Source organism: Rissa tridactyla, chromosome 1, assembly GCF_028500815.1.
Source record: "Rissa tridactyla isolate bRisTri1 chromosome 1, bRisTri1.patW.cur.20221130, whole genome shotgun sequence".
NCBI classification, from domain to species: domain Eukaryota; kingdom Metazoa; phylum Chordata; class Aves; order Charadriiformes; family Laridae; genus Rissa; species Rissa tridactyla.
The window spans coordinates 19,269,288-19,292,200 of NC_071466.1; the positions used below are offsets into that span (position 1 = coordinate 19,269,288).

At 42.7% G+C, this 22,913-nt stretch overlaps 1 protein-coding gene across 3 annotated transcripts in view; it reads left to right on the forward strand.

The window, feature by feature from the left end:
- Positions 1–2,593: 2,593 nt before the first annotated feature.
- The window catches only part of GRIA4 (glutamate ionotropic receptor AMPA type subunit 4), a 229,394-nt gene continuing 209,074 nt past the window's right edge, over positions 2,594–22,913 (forward strand). For all 3 annotated transcript variants that reach the window (XM_054187354.1, XM_054187362.1, XM_054187370.1), the window contains exons 1-2: positions 2,594–3,000; positions 4,164–4,322. In XM_054187354.1, coding sequence (XP_054043329.1) covers positions 2,913–3,000; positions 4,164–4,322 — 247 coding nt within the window. In that variant the 5' untranslated portion in view covers positions 2,594–2,912. The remainder of the gene's footprint in view (positions 3,001–4,163; positions 4,323–22,913) is intronic.

The following is a 22,913-nucleotide window of genomic DNA, read 5'->3' on the forward strand; positions in this document are numbered from 1 at the left end:
TTTTTTTTTTTTCTTGTGTCTTTAAAATCACTATGGTGGCCTCTTCCCTTCCTTCCTCTGCTTTCCATAGCTGCAAAAATGACCCCGAGATGTCTAAGCAAGGATGTGTCAAGTAGAGGATGGGATTATTTCCAGGAACAGTACTGAGTAATACCATTACAGGAATACCGGGTTCATCTCTGATAGTTAACATTAGAAACCAAAGCTAGACAAAAAGCAGGTTTTAACAAATGAGAGTAGGTACAAACTGGAACAACTTACCCAGGAAAGTGATGGATTTCCTGTCACTTGAAGTCTTTAAATCAAGATTGGATGTTCCACTAGAATGTATGTTCCAACTCCAACAGAAACTACAGCCTTGATGTAGGAAGTGCTGGGTGAGACTCTTGGTCAAATCAAATTAGACCAGTGTATGAAATGGTTCCTTGTGGACTCTAAAATTAAATTTCAGTTAACATGCTAGGATTATATTTGAAAAAGACCAAAGCATATTCCTTAGCTCAGTTGGTAGGCAGTAACTTGCTGTGGCACTACAATGGACTATACTATACGTATAAAAATCCTAATCTTTTATACATATTTGGTGTGAATTCACATGAGTATGTGTCACCAAGTTAACTAATTTTTTTACTTCTTTCCAAGTTCACTTGCTGCTACTGGTGAAGAACAGCCATTAAGGAATGGAAATATTATTCCTTTTCCATTACTTTTTAATTGGATTTACAAAGTCAAAAAATTAAATGCCAAAGGATAGAAGAAAGGAGGAACCAAATTTTTAGGGAGAATTTAGGGAGAATTTAGGGAGACAAAGGGGGCAAGGGAAGGAGGCAGAAAAGAAAGACAAGCAAGAGCAAAAGCAGAGGTCACAAAAAGCCATGGCTAAATAATGTGAAGCACAAGCCTGCAGATTCAGAGGAAGGATGGGAATACGTGGAGGGAAAGTAAAGGGAATTAGAAGATTTACTGAAAAATAAAAGAGTGAGTATTCTCAAATGCAGGTGAAGCCTGTTTGCCATTGATCTGCAAAGAAATCTCTCACAGAGTAATTTATTTGCAGGAACTCCACACTCTCCCAAACACACACACAGGCACAGTCACGCACACAGTCACACATACCCATGCAGATAAGTTTATATATATATACATATATATATATATCTGTTTTCAATGTTCTTTGCTTGCTCTTCAGGGTATGTGGTTGACGCTAAGGAACTCGCAGTCATGCTTCAGAACTCACTGCCACCCTCTGCAGCAATTAAAGGGGGTGTCTCTCACCCCCTTGGTGAGAGCTTGGGGACGTGGGCTATAGTATTAATCTAAGAAAGCAAACGTGAGTGAAAGCTGGTTAAACTCTGGTCTTAGAGCAGATGTATTTGAACACAGAGCCACAAAGTTCACCTTAAAAATCAATATTCTTTCATATTACCAATTAACATTTTAAAATTAATTTGTTGGATCAATCATTCCCTGTGACTGACAGAAACCTCTCTGCAAAGCCCCATGTAAAACCAGAAGCTCCCATCTCTGTCATACAGCTATTGTTGTATGATTTCATTACCTATCATTTGTTATATATATCTTTTAATTATTAACTGCAATATCCCCAGACTTCTGGCAAGCCGCTCTGGGGAACTTCCAAGGCTTGGAAAGAGAAATCCAAAGGCACCAAAACAAAAAAAGGTCTAGACACAAAAAAAGCTCCATTATTTTTTCCCACCTGAAAAGAAAAAAAAAAAAAGAAAGAAAAAAAGAAAAAAAAAAGAGGAAAGGCGGCGGCACAGGAGCAGGGAAGTTTTCCTTTCATTTGCTCCCTCTCCTTTTGCCATGAGTGCCCACAAGCGCCCAGCGCTTCCCTGCTCCATCCTCTGCCGCAAACCCCGACAGCGCGGAGGGGGTCCCGCTCCTCCCGTGCGGAGCCCCCCGCCCTGCCCGTCCGCGTCCCCCTCACCCTCCCCACCGGCTCCGCAGCCGCTCAGCGCACGCAGATACGCCCTGCCACCTTCATTAATAATAATTGGTACTTAATACCACCAGCCCCGAGCCGCGCGGATGACGGGCTGCGGCGGCCGTGCCTCCCCCGCCCCGCGCAAAGCCCGGGGCCGCGACCTTGCCTGGCCCTCGGCACAAACTTCCGCGCCCGCGGATCTGCGAGCGGCAGAAAGGGGGGGGGGGGGGGGGGGGGGGGGGCACAAAAAAAAAAAAAAGAAAAGAAAAGAAAACAAAAAAACCCCAAACGTCGCTTTCGCGGTGGCTGCGACCGCCGGCGCTGCAGAAGCGTCGGGCGGCACCGCGGTGCGGAGAGGTGCGGAGCGGCGCGGAGCGGCGCGGAACGGAAGGGACGGCGGGCGCGGAGCCGCTCCCCGCCCGCGGCGGTGCGGGGGGTGCGGGAGGCGGCGGCGGCGGCGGCGGGGGGGGGGGGCGCGCACGGCGCATGTCCGCCCGCACCGCACCGCGCCGCGCCGCCACTAGACGCTGTGTCGTGTCCGTCCCCCCTACCCCCCCCCCACCCCCCAGCCAACCCCCCCCTCGCTCCCCGCCGCCGCCAAACTCACCACCATCTTCTGCATGTGCAACATTCGCTGCCGGACAGAAACCGCTCCCCGGCGATGGAGACTGCGGGAAAAATCCGGCGCGGCGGGATGGCTTGCTGAAACGGCAACCGGAGAGAGAGAGAGGCAGAGCGCGAGCGAATAGCAAACAAATAAAACAAAACACAAAAAAAAAAAAAAAAGAAAAAAGAAAGAAAAAGAAAAAGAAAGGAGGAAACCTCTCTTTTTCTCCCCTTTCCCTTTTTTTTTTTTTTTTTTAAATTCTTGATTTTGTTTGTAGCCACCTCGTCCTCAATGCCTCTCTGAGCAGCATCTAGCGAGCGAGCGAGCGGGAGAAGGCGAGACAGAGAGGCAAAAGAGAAGATGAGGATAATTTGCAGACAGCTTGTCTTGTTGTTTTCTGGCTTTTGGGGACTAGCAATGGGAGCTTTTCCTAGCAGTGTGCAAATAGGTAAGCGCTGCATTGGGCTGTGTGCGTGTGTCCAGGGCTTCAATCCTTTCCAAAGTGAGTTTGGGAGGGAGGCTCGGAAGGCAGTTTGGGGGTTTTCTCCTCCACCGCTTATCCCATTTCCCTGCCTTCCCGGAAAATCCGCGTGTATTTGTGTATGTTTGCCTCCGTCGGGGTGTGTGTGTGTGTGTACATACATACGCGTGTGCGTTCGCGGGCGGCAGGGAGGATGCTCGCCTTTTTGCAGAACTCGTTCCAGCTGCGGGCTGTGGAGGATCGGTAAGGGGAGGAAGGGGCTTGGGGATGATGCCCCTGGGGCTGCTTCAGCCCCCTCCGGCATCCCCGCCCCCCGCTTTTGCCTGGCTCCCGGAGGGATGGCGAGTTAACGTGCACCGGAGGTTGCGGTAGCCGGCAGGGGTGTAGGGTAAAAGGCAACGCTGCCCGTCTTTCCCTTCCCATAGTTGGAAAGTTTAGGATTTTGTAGGTCTCTCCGTGTAGTCCTGTGCCCCCTCCTCACCCCTTTCCCATCGCCTCCTGCTTCCCTCCTTTCGGACGTGTTTCGGATGGGGCGCAGCTATCTGAATTCTTTCCAGCTCAGCTCCATCACTGCATCATTTCTCGTGGACTCGTAAAGATGCTGCTAATAAGGCTGAGCTGCTCCCTGCCTGCACATGGCTGCAGAGGAGCAAAGTTCATTATATTCCTGTTCAGTGCAGATTATCCTACACAGAGTTGGTATTTTTTTTTATTTTTTTTTTTTAATCCAGAAAGCATCGTTCCCTTTAATCAGCCCGCCACTTAATGTAAGAGGCTGTTGAGTAGCTGATTTACCACTGTGTTCAGTATCACGGAGATGGAGGCTAAACACTTTCAAAGGTCACTGTAATCATGACAAATCTGGGTAGCTATGTATGAAAGGCTGGAAACTGAGAAGTCAGAAAAGAAGCATGAATGCATCAGGGAGGTTAAAATCGATTGAGGGCAGTGATTTAAAGGCAGTGGTTGTGATTATGAATATGATTAGTTCCTTATCCATTAAAGTCTCAGGACTTGCCTTACTGTGCAGCTTTGTCAGAGACAGTTGCTTGGTGTTACGAGATAGGAAGTAGCTTGCAAATAATTCACCCTGCTTCCTTTGCTTTTTGCTTTTTTTCTGTTTTTTGTAGGTGGTCTCTTCATCAGGAACACAGATCAGGAATATACTGCTTTTCGATTAGCAATTTTTCTTCATAACACCAGCCCCAATGCATCTGAAGCACCTTTTAATTTGGTTCCTCATGTAGACAACATTGAAACAGCTAACAGCTTCGCTGTAACAAATGCCTGTAAGTAAACATGCCATTGATCTGACCACCTTACGGGTAAATTGCAGTGGGAATAACAGGAAACCACATCATTATCTTGCATTGCAAATACATCAGTAAGTCTGTCTTCAGTGTAGATACCCTTTGCAGAAGAGCAAAAGGGGCAGCAATCCTTGTTAGTTTCTAAGTGGAGCAAAATCCCCTCTCCTGCCTTCTGCTGACTAACCTGATGTGACATTTACTTTAGTGTTATTGCTGTAGTTTCTTGCTTCTGGGTTTCTATGGAGATGAATTTTGTTGTAAAGAAAAATTATGAAATGTCTCGATCAGTCCGTAAACCCCACAGTTACTCTTGTTCGCTTTTGGGTATGGCGTGCCTTGCGTGTGTTTGAAAATATACGGTAATATTTGTGCTCACAAATGCTTTTCTAATGGCTGGGAAGGAGAGAAGGAAGCAGTGGTGTGCAGGATAATATATCTGAGTTGGTTGACGCTGCAGTTGATCTGGTGATGTCACTTGAGGCAGCCCTGCTCTTATATTCTAGGTTGTAAATGTCTCTTATCATCTCGTAATGCATACATCCTGTGGATATGTCTCTATGCATCCATACATTGGTGCCAAATCAAGTTAGTATCTGATCTACTTGATTTCACAGACCACCTCAACTGGAACAAATACCCTCTTCCTACTATATATTTTATACACACACCCCCCCGCACACACGCAGATGCGCATACGCCATGGGAGGAAAACAGAAAAAGAAATGCCCTTACCAAATGAGGTAAAATTTTATTTAAAAAAAAAAAAAAAGGAAAGTATAATTAGCTGAACTTCTTACATTTAAATCATCTCAGGGTCTTTAGCGGTGGTTAAAACACGTGCTGGATACTGCTTTATCTCTGAGAGTGGCAAAGCTTTATTTCTGTTTATCTTCACGTATGTCTGGCTTATAAAAAGGAATTCATGTTATCATGTAAGACAGTGGGATATAGTGTGGCAAAGCTGAAGACTGTGGTAGCATTACTACTTTGATGTTTGCATTTCAGGACTCCATAGGTTTTCCTCTGTGGCCTTTAAGTTTTCGAATCCCTCCTCTTCATTCAGGAGTGAATCGCCTCTGGAAGTAGATGCCCTGAGCAATATTGCTGAGCGAGTTTAAAATAGAAACATACTGGAGAAGGTCTTAGTGTTCATCCTGCCTTTAAAATACGTACTACGTTTCCCTCCACTTTCTCACAGCTATCTCTGTGGCACTTTTTAATGTGTAAACGTAAAATTTACCATGCAGTTCTCATGTATAATTTATTGAATGATTGCTAAATTTATTTATATGAGTCTTTGGTACTCCCAAGTTTCAGTTGACCTTGCCACCTTATTTAACAGGAAAAGCTTCTGAGCTGCCAAAATGGCTCCATTCATTTTATGCAGGGAAGATTGATGTCCCATTAAGTGTGAATTCCATATTAAGCAATGTATTAGTTGTGTTTAGCGTGAAAATCAATATCAAATTCCATAAGGAGAAAACATTTCAAAAGGTGCTTTGAAACTGGAAGGAATCAGATCTGTGCAGGTGTACTTCACTGAGAAAATATGACAATGCGTGTCAACTTTTGCAGGCACTGATTATATATTCCATGAAGACAAATGACACAGTAGCTTTTTTAAACTTTCATTTTTAGTGAAAGAGGAGGGGACTAAAATTTTTGTATATTGAAATCAGTAATTTTAGGTGAAGTCAATTATTTTAGATTCTGCCTACGCATCCAGTTCTACCAAATAATTTCCGAGGCTAGTGTTACTTTTTGGATTAAGGGTATTGCACAGTATTTCCATTTGAGCGTTAGTGAATTAATTCTGATTTGCATAAATTTTAAATTGTCTAAAATCCAACCACTTCTCCGTGTTAGACTAACACCATAGATTCAAAAAGGGTTTGCCCCAAACTTTCCTCATTTAGACTATTCGCAGCAGATTCTTCTCTCTCATTCCGACCACCTTAGGTTCTGTTCACCTTGCATTGTTTTAATTGAGGAAGAACTGTCCCCTTCTGTTTGCTGTCATTTATAGAAATAGTGATTCATAACCGGATCCCCCTATTTTTTTTTTATTTTTTTTTTAACTGAACCCAGTTTAATTTCCAAAGAGTTTAATGACTTGAAGATGATGAATCTTTGCAGCATGGAGGGAGGCAGAGAAAGAGTGGGAAGGTGAATGTATCTGTTTATGTGTGTGTATGCTCATAAAATTCTGTACATGTCTGTAATAAATAGGCGTAATCCTACAGGCCTAATTTAGGTCTGTACTTCCCACTTTAACCAACATGTATTTTTGCATTAGTCCAAGTTTGTATTTATCTCACATTTTGCAGTCTCGTGACCATAATCCAATGTCTTCTGCTTTTTTTAAAACACTTTAATACTGAAGAATATTTTTTAAACAACAAATCTTCTCCTAATGGAACGTAGGCAAACTGACTGACAACCGAATGAACATATCGCATGTCCCTTAAGCTAAATATGAGCAGAATCCTGAAAAAATCAATTGTCTGATAGCTGGAGGACACCGGCTTCCATGTGATTGAATTTGCTGGCTTGACAGAGGCTTCAAAAGCGCAGATGTGTGAGATTTTCTAACCTAATTAAAGAACCCCCACCATCAGCCCTGAATTAAGTGATTTCGTGGCAATATGAAATGATAACTCTTCGCTGAACCGCTGTGAAACAGCGACTTTGGATCTTGCTATTTGTGTAGAAATTACTCAGCGCACACGTCCCCAAATATACAGTACAAAAGCCTTCGAGCTGCTGGACTGAAATGAATATTCATGTGAGTTCAAGCGTAAAGCTCTGAGACGCGACCAGTTGCCTCTATTTCTGTTCCCATTTGCTGCAGCGGTTACTTGTGAGGATTCGGGGCCTGGCCCCTTGCGTGTGTTAGGGACAGCAAACAGACTATTTCAAAGGATTATGGATGGCGCATTAGCAGGTAACTCACTGCAACGTTGGCAAAACTTGAATTGTTTTTTTTTCTTTTTGCTAGATAAAAACATGTAGCCAAGTGTCCACCCAGGAGTACTTTTGGAACTGAAATAATTTTTGTATAGTCAGGTTACTATCTATTTTCTAATGGTTATCTTTTACACAATTTTGTTTTCTTTAAGCAAGCCCAGAACGTTAGTATTTTTGTTCTAAACCATGAATGCTCATGAAACAGGTTGCTTAAGCAGATAGACTTTGTTGTAAGTTTGCAAAATTGATCTGATCTGTATCAGTTTGGAGATAGTTCTCTTTCTTTCCCGTTCCCATTTGCGTGTTTTATTTAAACTCTGTTCATTTCTTTTGCACTGCATACATTATTCAGAGAATCTCTCTTACTGACAGAGAGCGCTGAAATTATTGCAAAACATGAATAGTACAAGATTCTTACTCATCAGAACACAATACACCAGAGGTGAAACATTTGACTATTGGCATACATCGGTTTGCACATTATAAGCAGGAAATTTTGCTTGTGATTGGAAATCTGCCTTCAGCTTGATTTCAGGTGATGGAGCAATGCATTGGTTTTTGGAGAGGATTGTATATATTTATTCTTTATCTGATTGCAAAATGATTTTCTCCGCTCTATGCACCATCTATATTACATCAGTATATCTCGGCAATACAGTCAACATTAAACCTGCTTGCATACTTTTGAGAGGTAGCTCTATAATTTTACCAAGAATCATTTGCCTTCCAGCTCTTGTCTTGTGGTTGTGATTTTTTTCTGTTGAAGTTTCAAAAATCCTTAATGTATAACCAGTCTTGCAGTTCTTGTACAGGATTAGGCTAAAATGGGAAGAAAAGAGATCAATTCAAGTCTTTCATTAGTGTTTCATACTAGAAGTAAAGCTTTTCTCTGTTTGACTTCATGTGTATTCTGAGATGAGGATGTTCCTAATAAGTTGTCATTGTTTGGGGTAAATCAGACACTCCTCTGATTTCATCTTTTGCACAATTCATTTCTTACCAGATTTTAATCCCAGCAGATACAAACCTCCAAAAATGCGACTTTGTGTTTTATGTGCCACACTGATCAGAAGAAGAAAAGCCCACTGGAATTAAAAATTTCACATCTTGGAATAACTTTCCTCTTTCTGCAAGAGTTAGTCTCTTTGATGCTTATGCCCTCTGGACTAATGCGGGGTTGATGACCTGAAGTTGGAGGGGCTGATTCTGCCTCACCAGCATGAATCCAGTTTCTGGACGAGACCCAGCAAGGTTGGAGGCAGCCCTGAGGACAGGCAGGAACCTCCCTCATCACCCTGCCCTCTCTGCGGGTCTGTCTCTGGGCTTGTGAGGGGAGAGGCAATGTCATTTTGGAGTTAACTTGTCTGCTGAGACATCCCGAAAGCTGAGGAAATAGACTCAAATGTAGTGTTGCCTTTATGTTGTGACTATCTGTCATTTTACTTACAGCAGTTTCAGCTTTGATTTGCTAAGCTGCATCATAATGGGATTTTCATTAAATTTCGTTATTAATTCTGCTTTATAATTACAACTCAATTTAGCAATAGGAGTGCAACCTTAGTTTAATAATCAGTGTCATTTAAAACCACGGTGTTCTTTATTTAGAAAGTGAGGTTTCGTACAGCTGAATGGTGTTTTGCTATCAAGAGCAGTACAGTATTCCCAAGGATGCAGTTTGGAGTATATTGAGAGTTACCATAAAGGCGTACCATACGGTCAGGTTTGAACTGCAAAAGCAAATAGTGTGCCAGTTGGCTAGAAAAATGGAACTGGATTAAATCGTACCCTTCTAAAATAGGATCGATTACAAAAACCCATTTGAAGTGAGTGTTTTGCTTTAATACATGGAGTTTATCTCAAACTGGACTCCAATTATTGAAAACAATTTATCTTAAAATTTCTATTATTAGCACTTGCTGATGGAATCAAAGAATACATGTGTACTTGGGTGTCATTTGCCATAAGAAGGATACTGTATATTTTTAAGATACAAGAAGATACATATTCAAAGAGTTTCATAGCTCTAAATGTGATACTTTTAAATAGCTGTACAGCAGAGAGAAAATCAACCATCAATAGCTCCAATCCATCAGAGTCTGGATTTAATTTCCAAGGTTATTGTTGGGAAAATAAATGATGGGCCTTTGCTGAAATATAGTCAGATTTCTTCAGGGAAAATGCAGAACATGCATTTCCCTGGCATGAAATAAGACTTTTGTCCTAGCGTGTTACTGGACTGACTAAAACTGTAAATGCAAAAGCTTTATTATAGGCTACAGAAATAATTTAATCTTCATTTCAGAGGATTAATAACAAGGATTGTGTTCCTTCATTCCTCCTGCAGAAGCCAACGCAGTGCAGTGCTTCTCGTGTAGGACAAAGCACTTTAACAAGTAAATTAAATTGATTAACTTCAGCTTTATCATTGTAATCTAAGTTTGTATGCTCGTCAAAATAGCTCATGCATTTCATTTCTAGGTCTTGATTGTTTTGAGACTTGCTTGTTCACGAGAGAGGAAGCCGTCTGCTTTGATTTCTTAACGGTTTTAGATCCTACTATGAATTGTGCAAATTCAGATTGTGAGCAGGTGAAGTTCTTTGGATTTAAACATGTTGGACCAAATAATCTCATAGTTCTTACCCTTTAATATATGACTGACTTAAAGGAGGTGAAATTTAGTGCAAAAGTTAAGAACTAGTGTAATTGCACCAGTGTAATTAAAGGGAAAAATTGGCTCCTCTCTGGATTTCCATTCCTCTGGGTAGTTGGCTTGAGGCAAAGATTTTGGACTAGTACAGCACCAGCTCTGCTTCTGCAACTTAGGTAGGCATACTTATACCGAAGTTACGTGTCAGGACACACACAAAGTCAAACTAGAGAATTTATTCCTGTGCAAATCAAGAATTCTTCTTCTGAACTTGGGAAAATAAAGACTACCTGATCACAGCATCTTGTTTGGAAATTTCGGCATTGGTTTACTTTTAACCATTTTCTCAGCAGTTTTATTATTTTGCTCTATCTAGTTTGCGTTCTTACATCACTTTTTTAATTTTTTTTTTATTTTATTTTAAAGATCTTACTGCTTTTAACAAACCTGGTATGTATTCAATTGTTTGCCAATGCCATTATGGGTTGAGTATTCTTAAAAATTCTATATCAGCGATGTCTTTTTTGAGGCACCCAAGTTAAAATAGAGAAGCTCTCTTGCATTTTGGCACTCTGAGCCGTTCTAGTATTTTCCAGACTACTCAGCAGCACCTGCCTTCCCAATAGGAACTGCTTACCGCCGAGCAGTTCAGAAAATTTGTCCTTAGGTGTGTGATAACGCATGGGTCAGCTGTCTGGTCTCAGTAGCGTTTCTTCCTTGTGAGGGCTCTGTTTCTTCCCTGTTCTTTTTCCCATAGTCCTGATGAAGCGTCTGCCTGCCTTGCTCAAGTAACTGCAGCTGTTTGTTGGGTTCCTGGTTCCTTATGGAAAGAAGATGGAAGCAGAGGGTCACATACATGTCACCTTTGTCTTGGCAATGCACTGTAAAGACCCAACCCATCCTTCCTCTTCGCCAGGTTCCTCAGAAGCTGACTATAGATGAGCTTTATGTTGGGCTCAAGGGGGAATACCCGGATACTTATTAACAAGCCACTATTCTTGCTGGGTTTTGGCCAGCTATGCTAACATTAACAAATTCCAGTTCAAACATTTGCCCTTGTCCTGCAGTCCTTTGCCCAGGCAGAGCTGTTGGTGTTTTAAATAGGGGCTCCACCTGAGCAGGGATTGCAGACTGGAACCCATTATGATGAAGGAATAGTAGGAATCAGCTTTTTTGCAAGGTGAACAGGTTCTCATTCTTTTGTCTCGCAGCTCAATTTGTTTAAAAGTATTAAATTGCTTAACTCCTGTTATTTTTTAAAAAAATATATGCTTAGAAATTGGACCCCTGGTACATAATTGCCTATTTTAAAAGAATGTCATTTAGGCTACTGTTTTTTTTGTATTCCACAGGCTATTTCAGTGTTGTATTTATATGCAACCATTGCTCCTGAAAAATGCAATCTTGTGCAGTAGCTTTCAATATTCTAAAGTCATGGACAACATGAGCGTGACTGCAGGGTTGGTTTTTCTCCTGTAAATACAAATAGGGCACAAGAGAAACAAAAAGCACTTACACTTTTCACCAGTTTATTTATTATACTCTTGGCAGGGAAAGGCTTTATACACATTTTGAAGACTGATATTAAAATATATCCGCTTTTAACTATTCATAGCAATTCCTCTGATTCTCACTTGCAGAGACCCTCTGTAGAGTAGATTCTGTCCATTTCTGCATGCACGCTCTTCCAATTGCTTTTATGGTGCATTTGCATAGTGCTCTCTTAAACCCATAAAATTTGAACTTCAGTTTTATTTGCGCATCACCTTTTCGTACAATTCAGGTCTGCCCAATGAATATCCATCAAACAGGTGTTTTAGGAAGGTTCACGGGTAGTGAGAGTTAATTGCTGAAAAGAATTGAGACTTTTACGCTTTGTTTGCCTCAGTTTTCAAATCCATTTATAAATGGATGTGGAATTTACATTTTCACATTGTGGGGCAAAAGGCGATGCATATGTTAGTATTAGAAATTATTATACAAAATAATTAGGAATTATTGTACAAAATATTCTAGTTTTGTTAATTTCTTTCACAGTTATGTGTTATGCTTCATTTCCTTTTGTTAAAGATTTAACTGATATCACATGGCTTTTTTTTTCAATGTCAGGGTCAGATCTGTTTCCTTAGTGGGTAAAATGATTCGTGTAATACGTATTCAAGGTAGAGGCAGAGGAAGGAGAGGAAATTCTTGTAGAGCAAAGAGAGTACAAAACACAGCATATTATTTGTCCTGTTCTGCTTTAATATTCCTGATGTACAGTAGCAGTATTTCATGCTACTAGTTAATGTGAGATATGGGTCTGGATGGTGCCGCGTTCGGGTCTGGAAAACATTATTGAGTATAAGTGAAAAACACTTTATCAAGCACAGATACATTCAGGTAAAATTCAGGAGTAAAAAGCTATAATATTAAAAGAAAAGTGCATGCACATCAGTACACTTAGCCCTTTGTTTCCTCTCCTGAGCTGATGGTGGGAAAAAGGAACGAGATTTTACAGATCCACAGTCTCAGCAGAGTTGTGTAGGACCTTGTATTAGTGATTTCCTCCAGGTTTTCTGTGTGGATGTGTCCAGGAGAGGGTTGCTAATAATGGCCTCCAGCCTTGGTCATTTCCATTTGTTTAAATTGAGAAGAGTGTTTAAGAATGGACTTTTAAAAAACACTGCAACTGGGAGCATAATTTCCTTTGAAAATCAATAGTCCTGTGCTCTTGGCTGACTCAGGAGTTTTTCTTGCTTCTACTCCAAGTAGACAGCACAAGGCAGGTAGGAGGTGGGCTCTTGGGGCTGTTTGCACACCCTATTAATGCTCTCTCTGTATCTAGCCGTTTGCGTGGCCTCCAGTTGAGAGCTGGTCAGGGGGTTTTCTTTCTCAGGTCCTCTTTTTTTTTTTTTTTTTTTTTTTTAAAATCAGTGTCCTTGTTCAGTGTTTCTCTTGAGTGGTAAAAGCAACGGGGTAATACTTTAAGTAGTACATTATTATATTGATAAGAATTGGAGTTGCTGTCTGGAGACACAAGCAAACGTGCAAGGAAGAGACCATAAGAGGACACTGGTATATTGGGAGAACATACATCTGCATCTGTTGCAGGATTACATATGTCCCATGAAAGCGTGTGGCTGGCAGGTCACAAGTGACACACGGAAGTGATCCAAGTTAAAAGTCCTTACGGATGATACAGAAAAGATGTGAAAGCAGTCGAGGGGATGAAATGCTGTCTGATGAATATGAGCATCAGTGTTTTAAAGAAGAAAAAGTAAAGAAGGTCACCAAAATAACTGGGAGAGTGGATAGCATGTAATAGTGTTCACAGATTATTGTGTTTAAGGCTAGGTGGGATCATTTTGGTCACCCAGTCTGACCAACGACATGCTAATGAGCCAGCTTCAATTAATTTCTTTATTGAACCCATAATTCTTTTCTGGTTGACCCACTTTTTTCAACTGAACGCAGTGTTGAATTAAAGACTGAAAGAATCACAGGTAAATTGTCACGTCACTGAGACATCATTTGGATGTACCCCTCACTGTCTTTCTCTGTGTTGAATGTAGGAGTCACACAGAGGGGGCAAGCAGAAAAAGAAATTTCCCTACTGGGTTTGTTGGTGGTCTTTAATTTAGAGAGGTACCATAGTCAGCATGATTTGCATCCAGTCGTCACACTTGTTCAGCTCCCAGAGCCCCCCGAGGTTTGTTCTGGCTGGTCGGTGCCGTGTCTTGCCTGTGCAGAGGTGCAGTGTGGGGCACCCACAGTAGCAAGGCTTCTGCCACGGCAAGACATCTAAGGACTTACTGGGGCCTCTTTCAAGTTCCCTTGAAAAATACTTCCAGTGGACATAAATGGCATGTTTTTTTTCCTCTCCTGAGAAAGAACATCACCTAACCCTGCAGCAGGGAGTATGGCTTGAAGCAACAGTAATATAAGCTTGGTAAATATGTTCAAAGACTGTTAAGTATGTTTTTGCTAACAAATGTACGCTAATTCACGTTATTTGTATTCACAGGCTCCTCTGCCTACAAATACAACTTAATGGTCATGTATGTTACACATATTTCACTTTCTATGAGCCACAGCGGATGTAAATCTATTACTGCTTTCACCTGGAGGGTTTGGGCTGTTAGCTTAAGATACCAAGAGTTATGGATTTAGCTTTGGAAGTCCCTGGTTTCATCTGCTTTGTGTGTCGGAAGAGATGGCGGCCTGAACACAAACATGATGATGAATGAGATTTAATGCACAAGGATATTTGCAGAAAGCAAAAGCCTGAATAAAGGAGTACAAGAAGGGCTCCCATAGCTGTCTTTGATGATCTGCTGCACTATCCTGAATAGCAATATGGAAAGAAGAAAAAAAGGACAAATGTTTTTTTTCCTTATACCATAAGTCATTAAAACAGAGAGAAATAGTATCACCAGACTTCAGCAATTAATTATGGTACACTAATAGCTGTACTTGTAGCATCCTGTTTACTACCAGTCCATCCATTAAATGGTTTGCTTAAATGATTTATTATACAGTTATTATTAAAATCAGCTGGAAAATGAAAAGGTGTTTTTAGATAACTAACTCAGAAAAAGAACAGGCACAGTTAATGCAAATGCGTGTGCGTGGCGTATAATTGGCAAGGTTCAGCCAGGCGTTGTGTGCGATTTGGAGCCCAGGCAGGAGGTGGGTCTGCCCCGGTTCTTCGGGGGCCCTCTCAGACTCAGAAGCGCCAGATTGCCTCGAGTCAGAAGTTGAATAAGTTTGAGACCTTGCACCTGAAGTTTCTTTTCACCCTCTGTGTACCCTGAGTTGTGTGGGAGAAGGGGTTCAAGATGCAGCAGGAGCCATGTATTTATGAAACGGCATAACTCAATGTTGGGAAAGGAGGTTTCTGAGAGCGGGGGAAGGACTGACGTGCAGCACTGCTCGCTGCATGGGGAATTCTCTGCTTCTGAAGGCAGAGCAGGAAGGTGTGGCTGGTGCTTGTGAGTTAGGGATTATAGCTGGTGTGAGCTGACATGACTTTGAAAGGCTTCACGGTAGACGTGTTGTTGTGCAAAGCTTAGAACTTAGTAGAGAGGGAAGTAATGACTAGTCCGTGTGTCTGTCCAGTGGAGTACAGTAGAGTTAATAGACATGGAAGAGCATAAGACTAAAATGTGCTGTTCAGAGACAGAGGGAAAAGCCTGTTCCCTTCCATTAGCCATCCTCCTCTCCCTCCCTGCTTTTTACTGTTACGTGCCCCATCTTTTCCCGACGAAACGGGAACAGTCTGCAAGAAGCACAACCAGTGGAAGCAGAGGACACGGCGCTTCCCGAGCTCTGCAGTGCTGGAGAAGCGCTGCTGCACTGGAGGCAGCAGCTGATGTCCCCGGGGCTGAGTCACCCGTCTCCTTCCTGCCCCACACCTAGGGACGAGCCGCTGTGCCTGCTGCGTTCCCCACGCGTTATTAGCTCCTGTAGCGTATTGATTACAAATAGCCATCAACTTAACTACTGCAGGGAAAGGAAGGGAAGGGACGGAGCATAAAGCATTTGTTTCTTGGTTACAAACAGAAAAGAAATTCTATCCTTATACAACCTCGGAAAAAACGTGCCAGTTTCCATCTCTCTCTTAGTCCCCGCAGCCTGCCTTAGACTCCATCGTGATCAATACTTTAATATTTTACGGGAGTGAATGGAAGGAGGGAGTGGTGGTGGTGTACCACAAAAGACAGTTTATACAGATGAATTGGATTGCTTTCCTCCATTCTTCTCTGGGTCTCTGACAGATGTTGAAGGGCTCCTGTATTTTTATTTCCTGATGAAAGCCCCAGAAAGCCCATCATTCTTTCAGTTACTGTTTATGATGGGAATCTTTTGCACTTCAGTACAGCTGGCAGGCACCAGAGCTTCACACCTTAATCACATTTTCTTTGTCAGCCTTTCACATACTATGCTAAATGGGAGACTAGCAGAAAATCCTTTGAGCAATTACAGTAATAGGATAATAATAATTATTGCAGTTCCCTGCACTTATATAGTGTCTGTGAGATTAAAATGAGATCCAGCATAAAATTACCCCTTTGAAAAGGTGTGGATATCCCCCGCCAGCAGCATCATCTTGAGAAACTGCTCTCCATGGCCTCAACTTCTTGCTCCCTTAGCTTTGGTATGGTCAAGCAGGGCTGCATTGCCACCTTCTTATTCATGTCTGTGAGCAATTGACTGCACAAATAAAGTCATTAAAGTGAAAGAGGGGAATCAGCAGCATGAAGAAGATTTTTTCCTGTGTGTGGCTATAAAATACAGGAGAATGTTAAAGGGTAAAGCCTCTCCAGTTCAGAAGGAGCATGCTTACATGAGGCATTTTCCTTTCTTGACTGCACATCATGTAGATCTTAGGAGCGTTAGTGAGTTAAATGTGTGCAACGAAAAATGTAACACTCAGGTGTAGCTTTAAGCCTGTTGGTTTTTTAAGATGTGCATTAAGATAATGCACTTCCTTCTGTCTGGTCCTGAGTGTGAAAGGATTGTCTGCAAACAGCTGGATTATTGGTACAGTAAATAGCCAGTTTCTAGATACTGAAATCCTTTGGGGCCTTTTCCTGGCCCAAAAAAAAGGTGCTCCGCACCTAATTAAAATTATGAAGCTTAGCATCAGTCTTTCAAAACGTTGAACCTATAGTTAGTGCTGTGATCATGATAAGTTCCTTAAGGATGTGTGACCATAATAAGCCGGTGCCGTAGTTTCTTCATCAAGACAAAAACAGAAAAGTGATTTAAAAGCCTAGATATTTTTCTTTTGGTGGTGCAGCCTGTAACTGTCCATAGTAAGAATACAGAACAACTCCAGCTTTTAGTGGGAGTCTGCCCCTTTTTCTCACCTCTCTCAGTAGGTCCAAACAGAGATGGAAGCAACCAACACTTGTCAGAAGACAGAAATGCAGCAGACCGTCTCCCTTCATGGGTGGCATGGGTGACTGAAAAAGCTGTGTTTATCACCTCAATTAATGCGTCTATGACTTCAAGAGAGGAAATAATGGCTCAGACTTCCTAAAATCCAGGATATGCCACAACTCTGGCTCCCTGTACAGCCAGTTGTAACCCACAGCAGACACCCACAGAGGGCAGCCTGGATGCGGCCATTCCCGGTATCGCGCTGGGTGCAATGCCTTTGTCGGCAGCCAGCCATTCCTCATTGTACGAGAAAGCAAACGATAGAGGTTATACTGTAACACTTCTCACTGTTTCTGTGGTCATCTTGAGCAAGGAGAAGACACTTTGATCCCTGATGTCTGTTTGGATCCAGTCCCCTGAAAGTGGTGACACCTGACAACGGTCCTAAGGGATTGCAGCAGATGTTTGCTGGGGTATCTTACATTTCAGCCACTCTGCCATCTACCTTGGTAATTTCAACTCGTTTCGGCTGTGGTGAGGACATGAGGAGCGAAGAGATGATGGCTGGTAACCCTTGCCTTCCTGGGGCCTTTTTCTTCTGCACCTACACCCCACCCCGGAGAGCCCCTACCCAGGAAGGGCACTGATCTCTGCTCCCTTTTGCCAAATGAGCAAAACTAAGTGGGGAGCAAAACAAGGGTGGGACTTGCATTCTTCTCCTCTGGGGCCTCCCGTACATATATATGGCTTATGTCTGCGCTCTGGCTTTCTCGCACATATTTGCAAGAGAATTTGAGCAACAGTTTAATTTCTGGAGCTCAAACTGTTTGTTGTTTTAGGATGGTTACATGCATCTCAAATTATGCACTTGGTTGACAGTGTTTGTCACCAAGAAAGGAGGCTTGGGATGATTGGGACAGGTCACTGAGGCTGCGCTACATCATTTTGGGTTTTGTCTCAGGTGCAGCTGCAGAGGCAGACACATGTAAAAACATCTTATTTGGTTTCTTCCATATGTATGTAGAGAAAGCTTTACAAACACTTAAATACCTTTAAAACTCTCTATTTTGGCTTTATGTTAGACAACTGTAAACATTTAGGAGATGCTTTCCAGGAAGAGACTTTAAGAGACTTGATGTATTGCACGTCCTGGCAGGGCAAATCCCCGTACTCCTTTGGAAGCATGGATGGGAGTTCATTTACTTGAACCAAGTTGTTGTTCATTTCTGGTTGAAACTGTTGCCCCGAAGTCTGTGCAAATGCGTATACCCAACAGAGAGCTCTCCTTCTGAACGTGCATTTTTATACCTCTTTCAGCTAATTCAATGATCGAAATACTAAATCTAGCACTCAGACAGCTTTTGGATTTATGGCAGTCCCTGGAGGACTTTGACTTACAGTTATTCATATAGGTAGTTTTTAAAATTTATGACAGAAATAATAACCCTGTGATAATATTCATCCTGTTGCATATTTAGAGCACCAAGTGTGAGAACAAAAAACTGAGCAGCTGGAAATTCCCAGGGCGAAGCTTTGTCTCAAGTGCTCTGCTGTCCCTCACAGGGCGTGGAAGCCAGAGACACTTCAGAGACTTCAGTTGGTTTTCAGAATTTGCAGAGATGTAAAACCAAAGTGAAATTTGTCCCAGAGCAGCAACTAGTATATTTAACTGTATTTTAGATGCTCTGCTTATCTCTTGCCACTTAATTGCCGTTTTCCACTATTGGGCGATGTGCACGTGCACTGCAGAAGCGTTCAGCGAGTTGTCTCTGTCCCACTCCACATCCTCACAGGATGACAGTGATCTGCAGCAGTTTATTCTGTCCCTCTCGCTGCTCTGTCGTCATCCGTGGTATTGCCCAGAGCATGCGCTGGATCTCCAGAGGTTACAGCAGATCTCAGGGGTCTAGGCAGTAATGAGGGCGACCCAGAAAAATGAGAACGGGCAGCTGGAGGCGAGTGGAGTCATCCACCACGCTTTATGAAGGGAACCTGCCAACAGCACTGTTTAATCAGAACTGATATCAGGGATGATTTTTATATATTTTTATATATATATATATATATATTTTGATGATCCCTGTGATCTGTGTTTTCCATGTTCCTATGATTATCTATTGTAAGTGTGACGTCTTCTGGTACCCAGGAATGGGGAGAAGGACGTGGAGCCCAAGTAGGCAAACAGTATTTCCTGGGAAGAAGTGGGAAATGAAAACCAGGTCTCTTCTGCACTCGTCCTCAGGGACAACAGAAGGAAGAGCTTTTCCTCAAGCTGAGGTCATGTTTTCACTGAAACAATGTGAAAGTTAAGCTTTTTCATCTTAAGGACTAGGAAACTAACTTTGGTGTAAACCTATGACACCAAAGGGCTTTCTCATAATGGGAAAGGCTGCCGTAGTCAATGGTTGTTGTTTTAATTAGTGACTAAGGCAATCTTTGTTCTAATGGACGAACTGTGACCTGAAGGAAAGCCCTTCTGTAGTGGGGGCAGAAAATGTCTTTATATTAGTGTCCTTCTAACATCCATGTCTTTGTAAGAAGTGGGTTAGTGATATGATCAAGCGTGAGCAAGGTGAATGGTTTTCAGGTATGCTTGGGACGATGCCTTTGCTTTGTTGTTGGGTACCTCTCATTGTTTGTTTTGTTTGACATTCAAAACCAAGAACCAAGAATCTCCCGTATAAATCTTACAAATCTTTAAAAAAACCCCTAAAACTCCCGAGTGGGCGCACATGGGCAAAGCTGGTACTTTCCATTTCAGCGAGGCACACCAGCGCGGGTGTTGTGCTGGATTAATGCTGTTTCACGGGTCATTAATGACCTGCAGAGCTGCTGCTGCCTCACCATCACCCCCAGACGTGTCAGTGGTCCACCGCGGGGCTTGTGGCACCCCTCGTTGCGGGGTGCCCTTGTCCCCGCCGCTGCCGTCCCAGCCCAGCTTGGCCTCAGGAAGGGACTTGCACGCACTCCGGTAATAGGCAGGGCTGGTTTTAGGATGGAGATGGGGTTCGGCTGGTAGGATTGTACTAAAGGCATGGGGGGGCTGCAGCTATTTGAGACTATCTCTCAGAGCTGCAGGGACTGCAGCTATATCGGAGCAAACCTGTGTTAAGCTCTTGCAGCCCATGCTGAGCAGTGCCCACCTCCGAGTCTGGCTGCTGGGGGCTGGGGTCCAGACAAGGGGCTGCCTGGTGTCTGGCCACCTGTGTCCTCGCAGGGCAGGGGGCCGGGCAGCGGGGCTGGAGAGGGCATCGGCTGTTCTTCCATAGAGGTACGAGCCGATAAACACTGATTATCAGCCTCAGGCTTACTGCAGTGAGTTACTGTCATTAAAAGCTCACTTGCAACCCCTAAGGTGAATATAAGTGACTCCAAAAATAGTTGCTTTCAGAGGGAAACTTTTAGATCTTCTAATAAGCAAAATAGCTAGTGCTTGTGTGTATGGCTTGAAATTATGTGGATTTTTTTTTTTCTTGCTCTTTAGGGTTAATACACTGTGGTCGTGTCATAAGAGCATGTCTGCTAAGTGTTTCTAGCAAGGCTTCTTGAAATGCTGCCAGAAGACCTGGAGAGCTGCATACCTTGCTTTTAACACAGAGCGACAGCTTTGCATCACACATAGTGCCACTGCATAGCCAGGATTGTAAATACCGAAATTTAATTATCCGGTATATTTATAATTCATTAATAGGAGGTAGACAAATAGACTGGGCTGGCTTTGCAGTGCAAGAAAGATAAATGGAAGATGGTGCATAGATAATAGATGCTAGAGTAGAACATGTGGAATTTTTCTTTCCTCCATTTTGCCTTGCTGCAGCTATTTTGCTTGAACTCTCGAAGTTGTTCTAGGAAGAAGGGCTGCAAATAGGACAAATGTACATCCATCACAAATCTTGAGAATCCTGAAACTGAGCTTTAAGTACAATGTGAAGTGCTGAACACAAAACCTAGAGGAGTAGCTGTAATGTTTTGTTATATTCTGTGGCAAATATTTCTTTAGTTATTTAACAGCACCTATTTGGATATATTGAATAAAATATTTCTTAACTATGTCCTTTCCAGTTGTTCTTGAATAGATAAGTTCAGTTTACTTTGTGATAAATATTCCAGGAACTGCTTACCAATTTGGGTGGTATGATAGATGATATGTCATTAATGTAATGACATGAAACCATGTTTAGATAATGAACTTTTCACAGTCTTTCTCTTGTAAATATATAATTATCTACCTCAACAATTCTTTTTCAGGCTAAATTAAAAGTAGCATGTGAGAAACATAATGTGTATGCAATATATCACATACTTAGCTGTACTCCAGTACCTAAAGGGGGCCTACAAGAAGGATGGGGAGGGACTCTTTATCAGGGAGTGTAATGATAGAACAAGGGGTAAATGTTTCAAACTGAAAGAGGGGAGATTTAGATTAGATATTTGGAAGAAATTCTTTACTGTGAGGGTGGTGAGGCACTGGCCCATCCCTGGAAGTGTTCAAGGCCAGGCTGGGTGGGGCTTTGAGCAGCCTGGTCTAGTGGGAGGTGTCCCTGCCCAGGGCAGGGGGTTGGAACTAGATGATCTTTAAGGTCCCTTCCAACCTAAACCATTCTGTGATTCTGTGAACTTGAGTCTCGATAGCAGAGTACACTCTTGCCTAACCATGAGACTGGCTTCCGAGGAGTAATCAGCTGTAAGAAAATGATGGGTACCTAATTTTATATCATTAGAGGTAATTATTATAGCTGGGAATGCCTTTAACCTAAAAGTAAATAAATGGCACCTGTGCAATATATATGTCCATAGTTTGAAATACCATTTTAAATGAAAGGTCTAGTGTGAGACAGAAGATGAAATTTCTCGGTTTGTTCATAACGCCCTTTTTTTCTTGTGGAGGTGTCTTTGGTCACTTAGGATAAAAATGACGTTTAATACAATGTACTAGTTGTGTGTGGGCTTAGTGGCCGGTGTCAGGGTACTCCTAAATATGGTGGTTCTTTGACTTATCTGGTCCAGGCTTGGCCAGGAGGCTCCATGGCCCCCACCAGCCCCCACACCCTGGGCACTGGGAGGGTCTGGGGGAGCACAAACTTCCGTGGCGTAACTTAAGAAGCCCCCAGGCCCATTGACTTACTTTACTCACTCGGTGTCGTGCACTGTAGTTGGGAACATAATTCATGGATGGGAAGGGGGCATTTTGAATGCAAAAAGTTCTTGTCGTTTTAAAAAGTCCGAAAAAGTCAAGGGCATGAGATACTTGGTTCTCAGTGGAAGCCAGACACCCCATTGCCCACGGTGAAAGCAACTGCTCATAAAATGGTGTTCAGAAGCATGTCTTTGGCTTTTCTTCACAGCTGATATTTTTCCTCAGGTGAAAGGCGCAGGGGAGAAAGCTTTTAGCTTCCTCAGTGTCTTTCACGTGGGGATTTTTTAAGTGTTTGTGTTATCCATTAACTAAGTTTCTGAATGTTTCACGTTTTATGTGGAATATGAAAAGATTACTTCAGTTGCTGCTCAGATGCATTTGCTTTCTGAGTGCTGTTAACCGGTTGGCAGAGCTGAGGAGAGCAGACATCCAGAGGAAGGCTGGTGTCCTCCATCGCAGGCGGTACGCGCAGGCGGGGGTGAAAGGAAAGGTCTCTAATTCTTAACACCAGGAAAAGTTCAGTGGCTAGTGGCCATGAGGAGAGCTCCCCATCGCTGCTGCCGCAGAGAACAGAAGTGATCTGGGATGTTTTCTACCCATCAGGCATCTGGGGCCTGATTTCCAGCACTGGTGTGCTTGAGGGCACCTGCTGCTCCAGCAGCCAGAAAGCTAAAGGGTGACGTTGTTGCTCACTTTTCTAAAACATAGGGCTTGATTTTTCTCCCAATTGAGTCTCCGTGTGTCAAAGGCAGTTTATTTTGTCTGGAAAAAAAAAAAGTCAGAAGAGATTCTGCTGGAGCACTTATATCAGTTCGCCCGATTACAGAACCAGTAATTATGTAAAGTGACTTTAACCGTCAACTTCTGTTTCCATTTTAGTTTGTAAAGTGAATAGAATCAGCCAAACCCCCTTCTTGTATAGTTTCTAGGACAGTTGGAAATCTCAGAAAG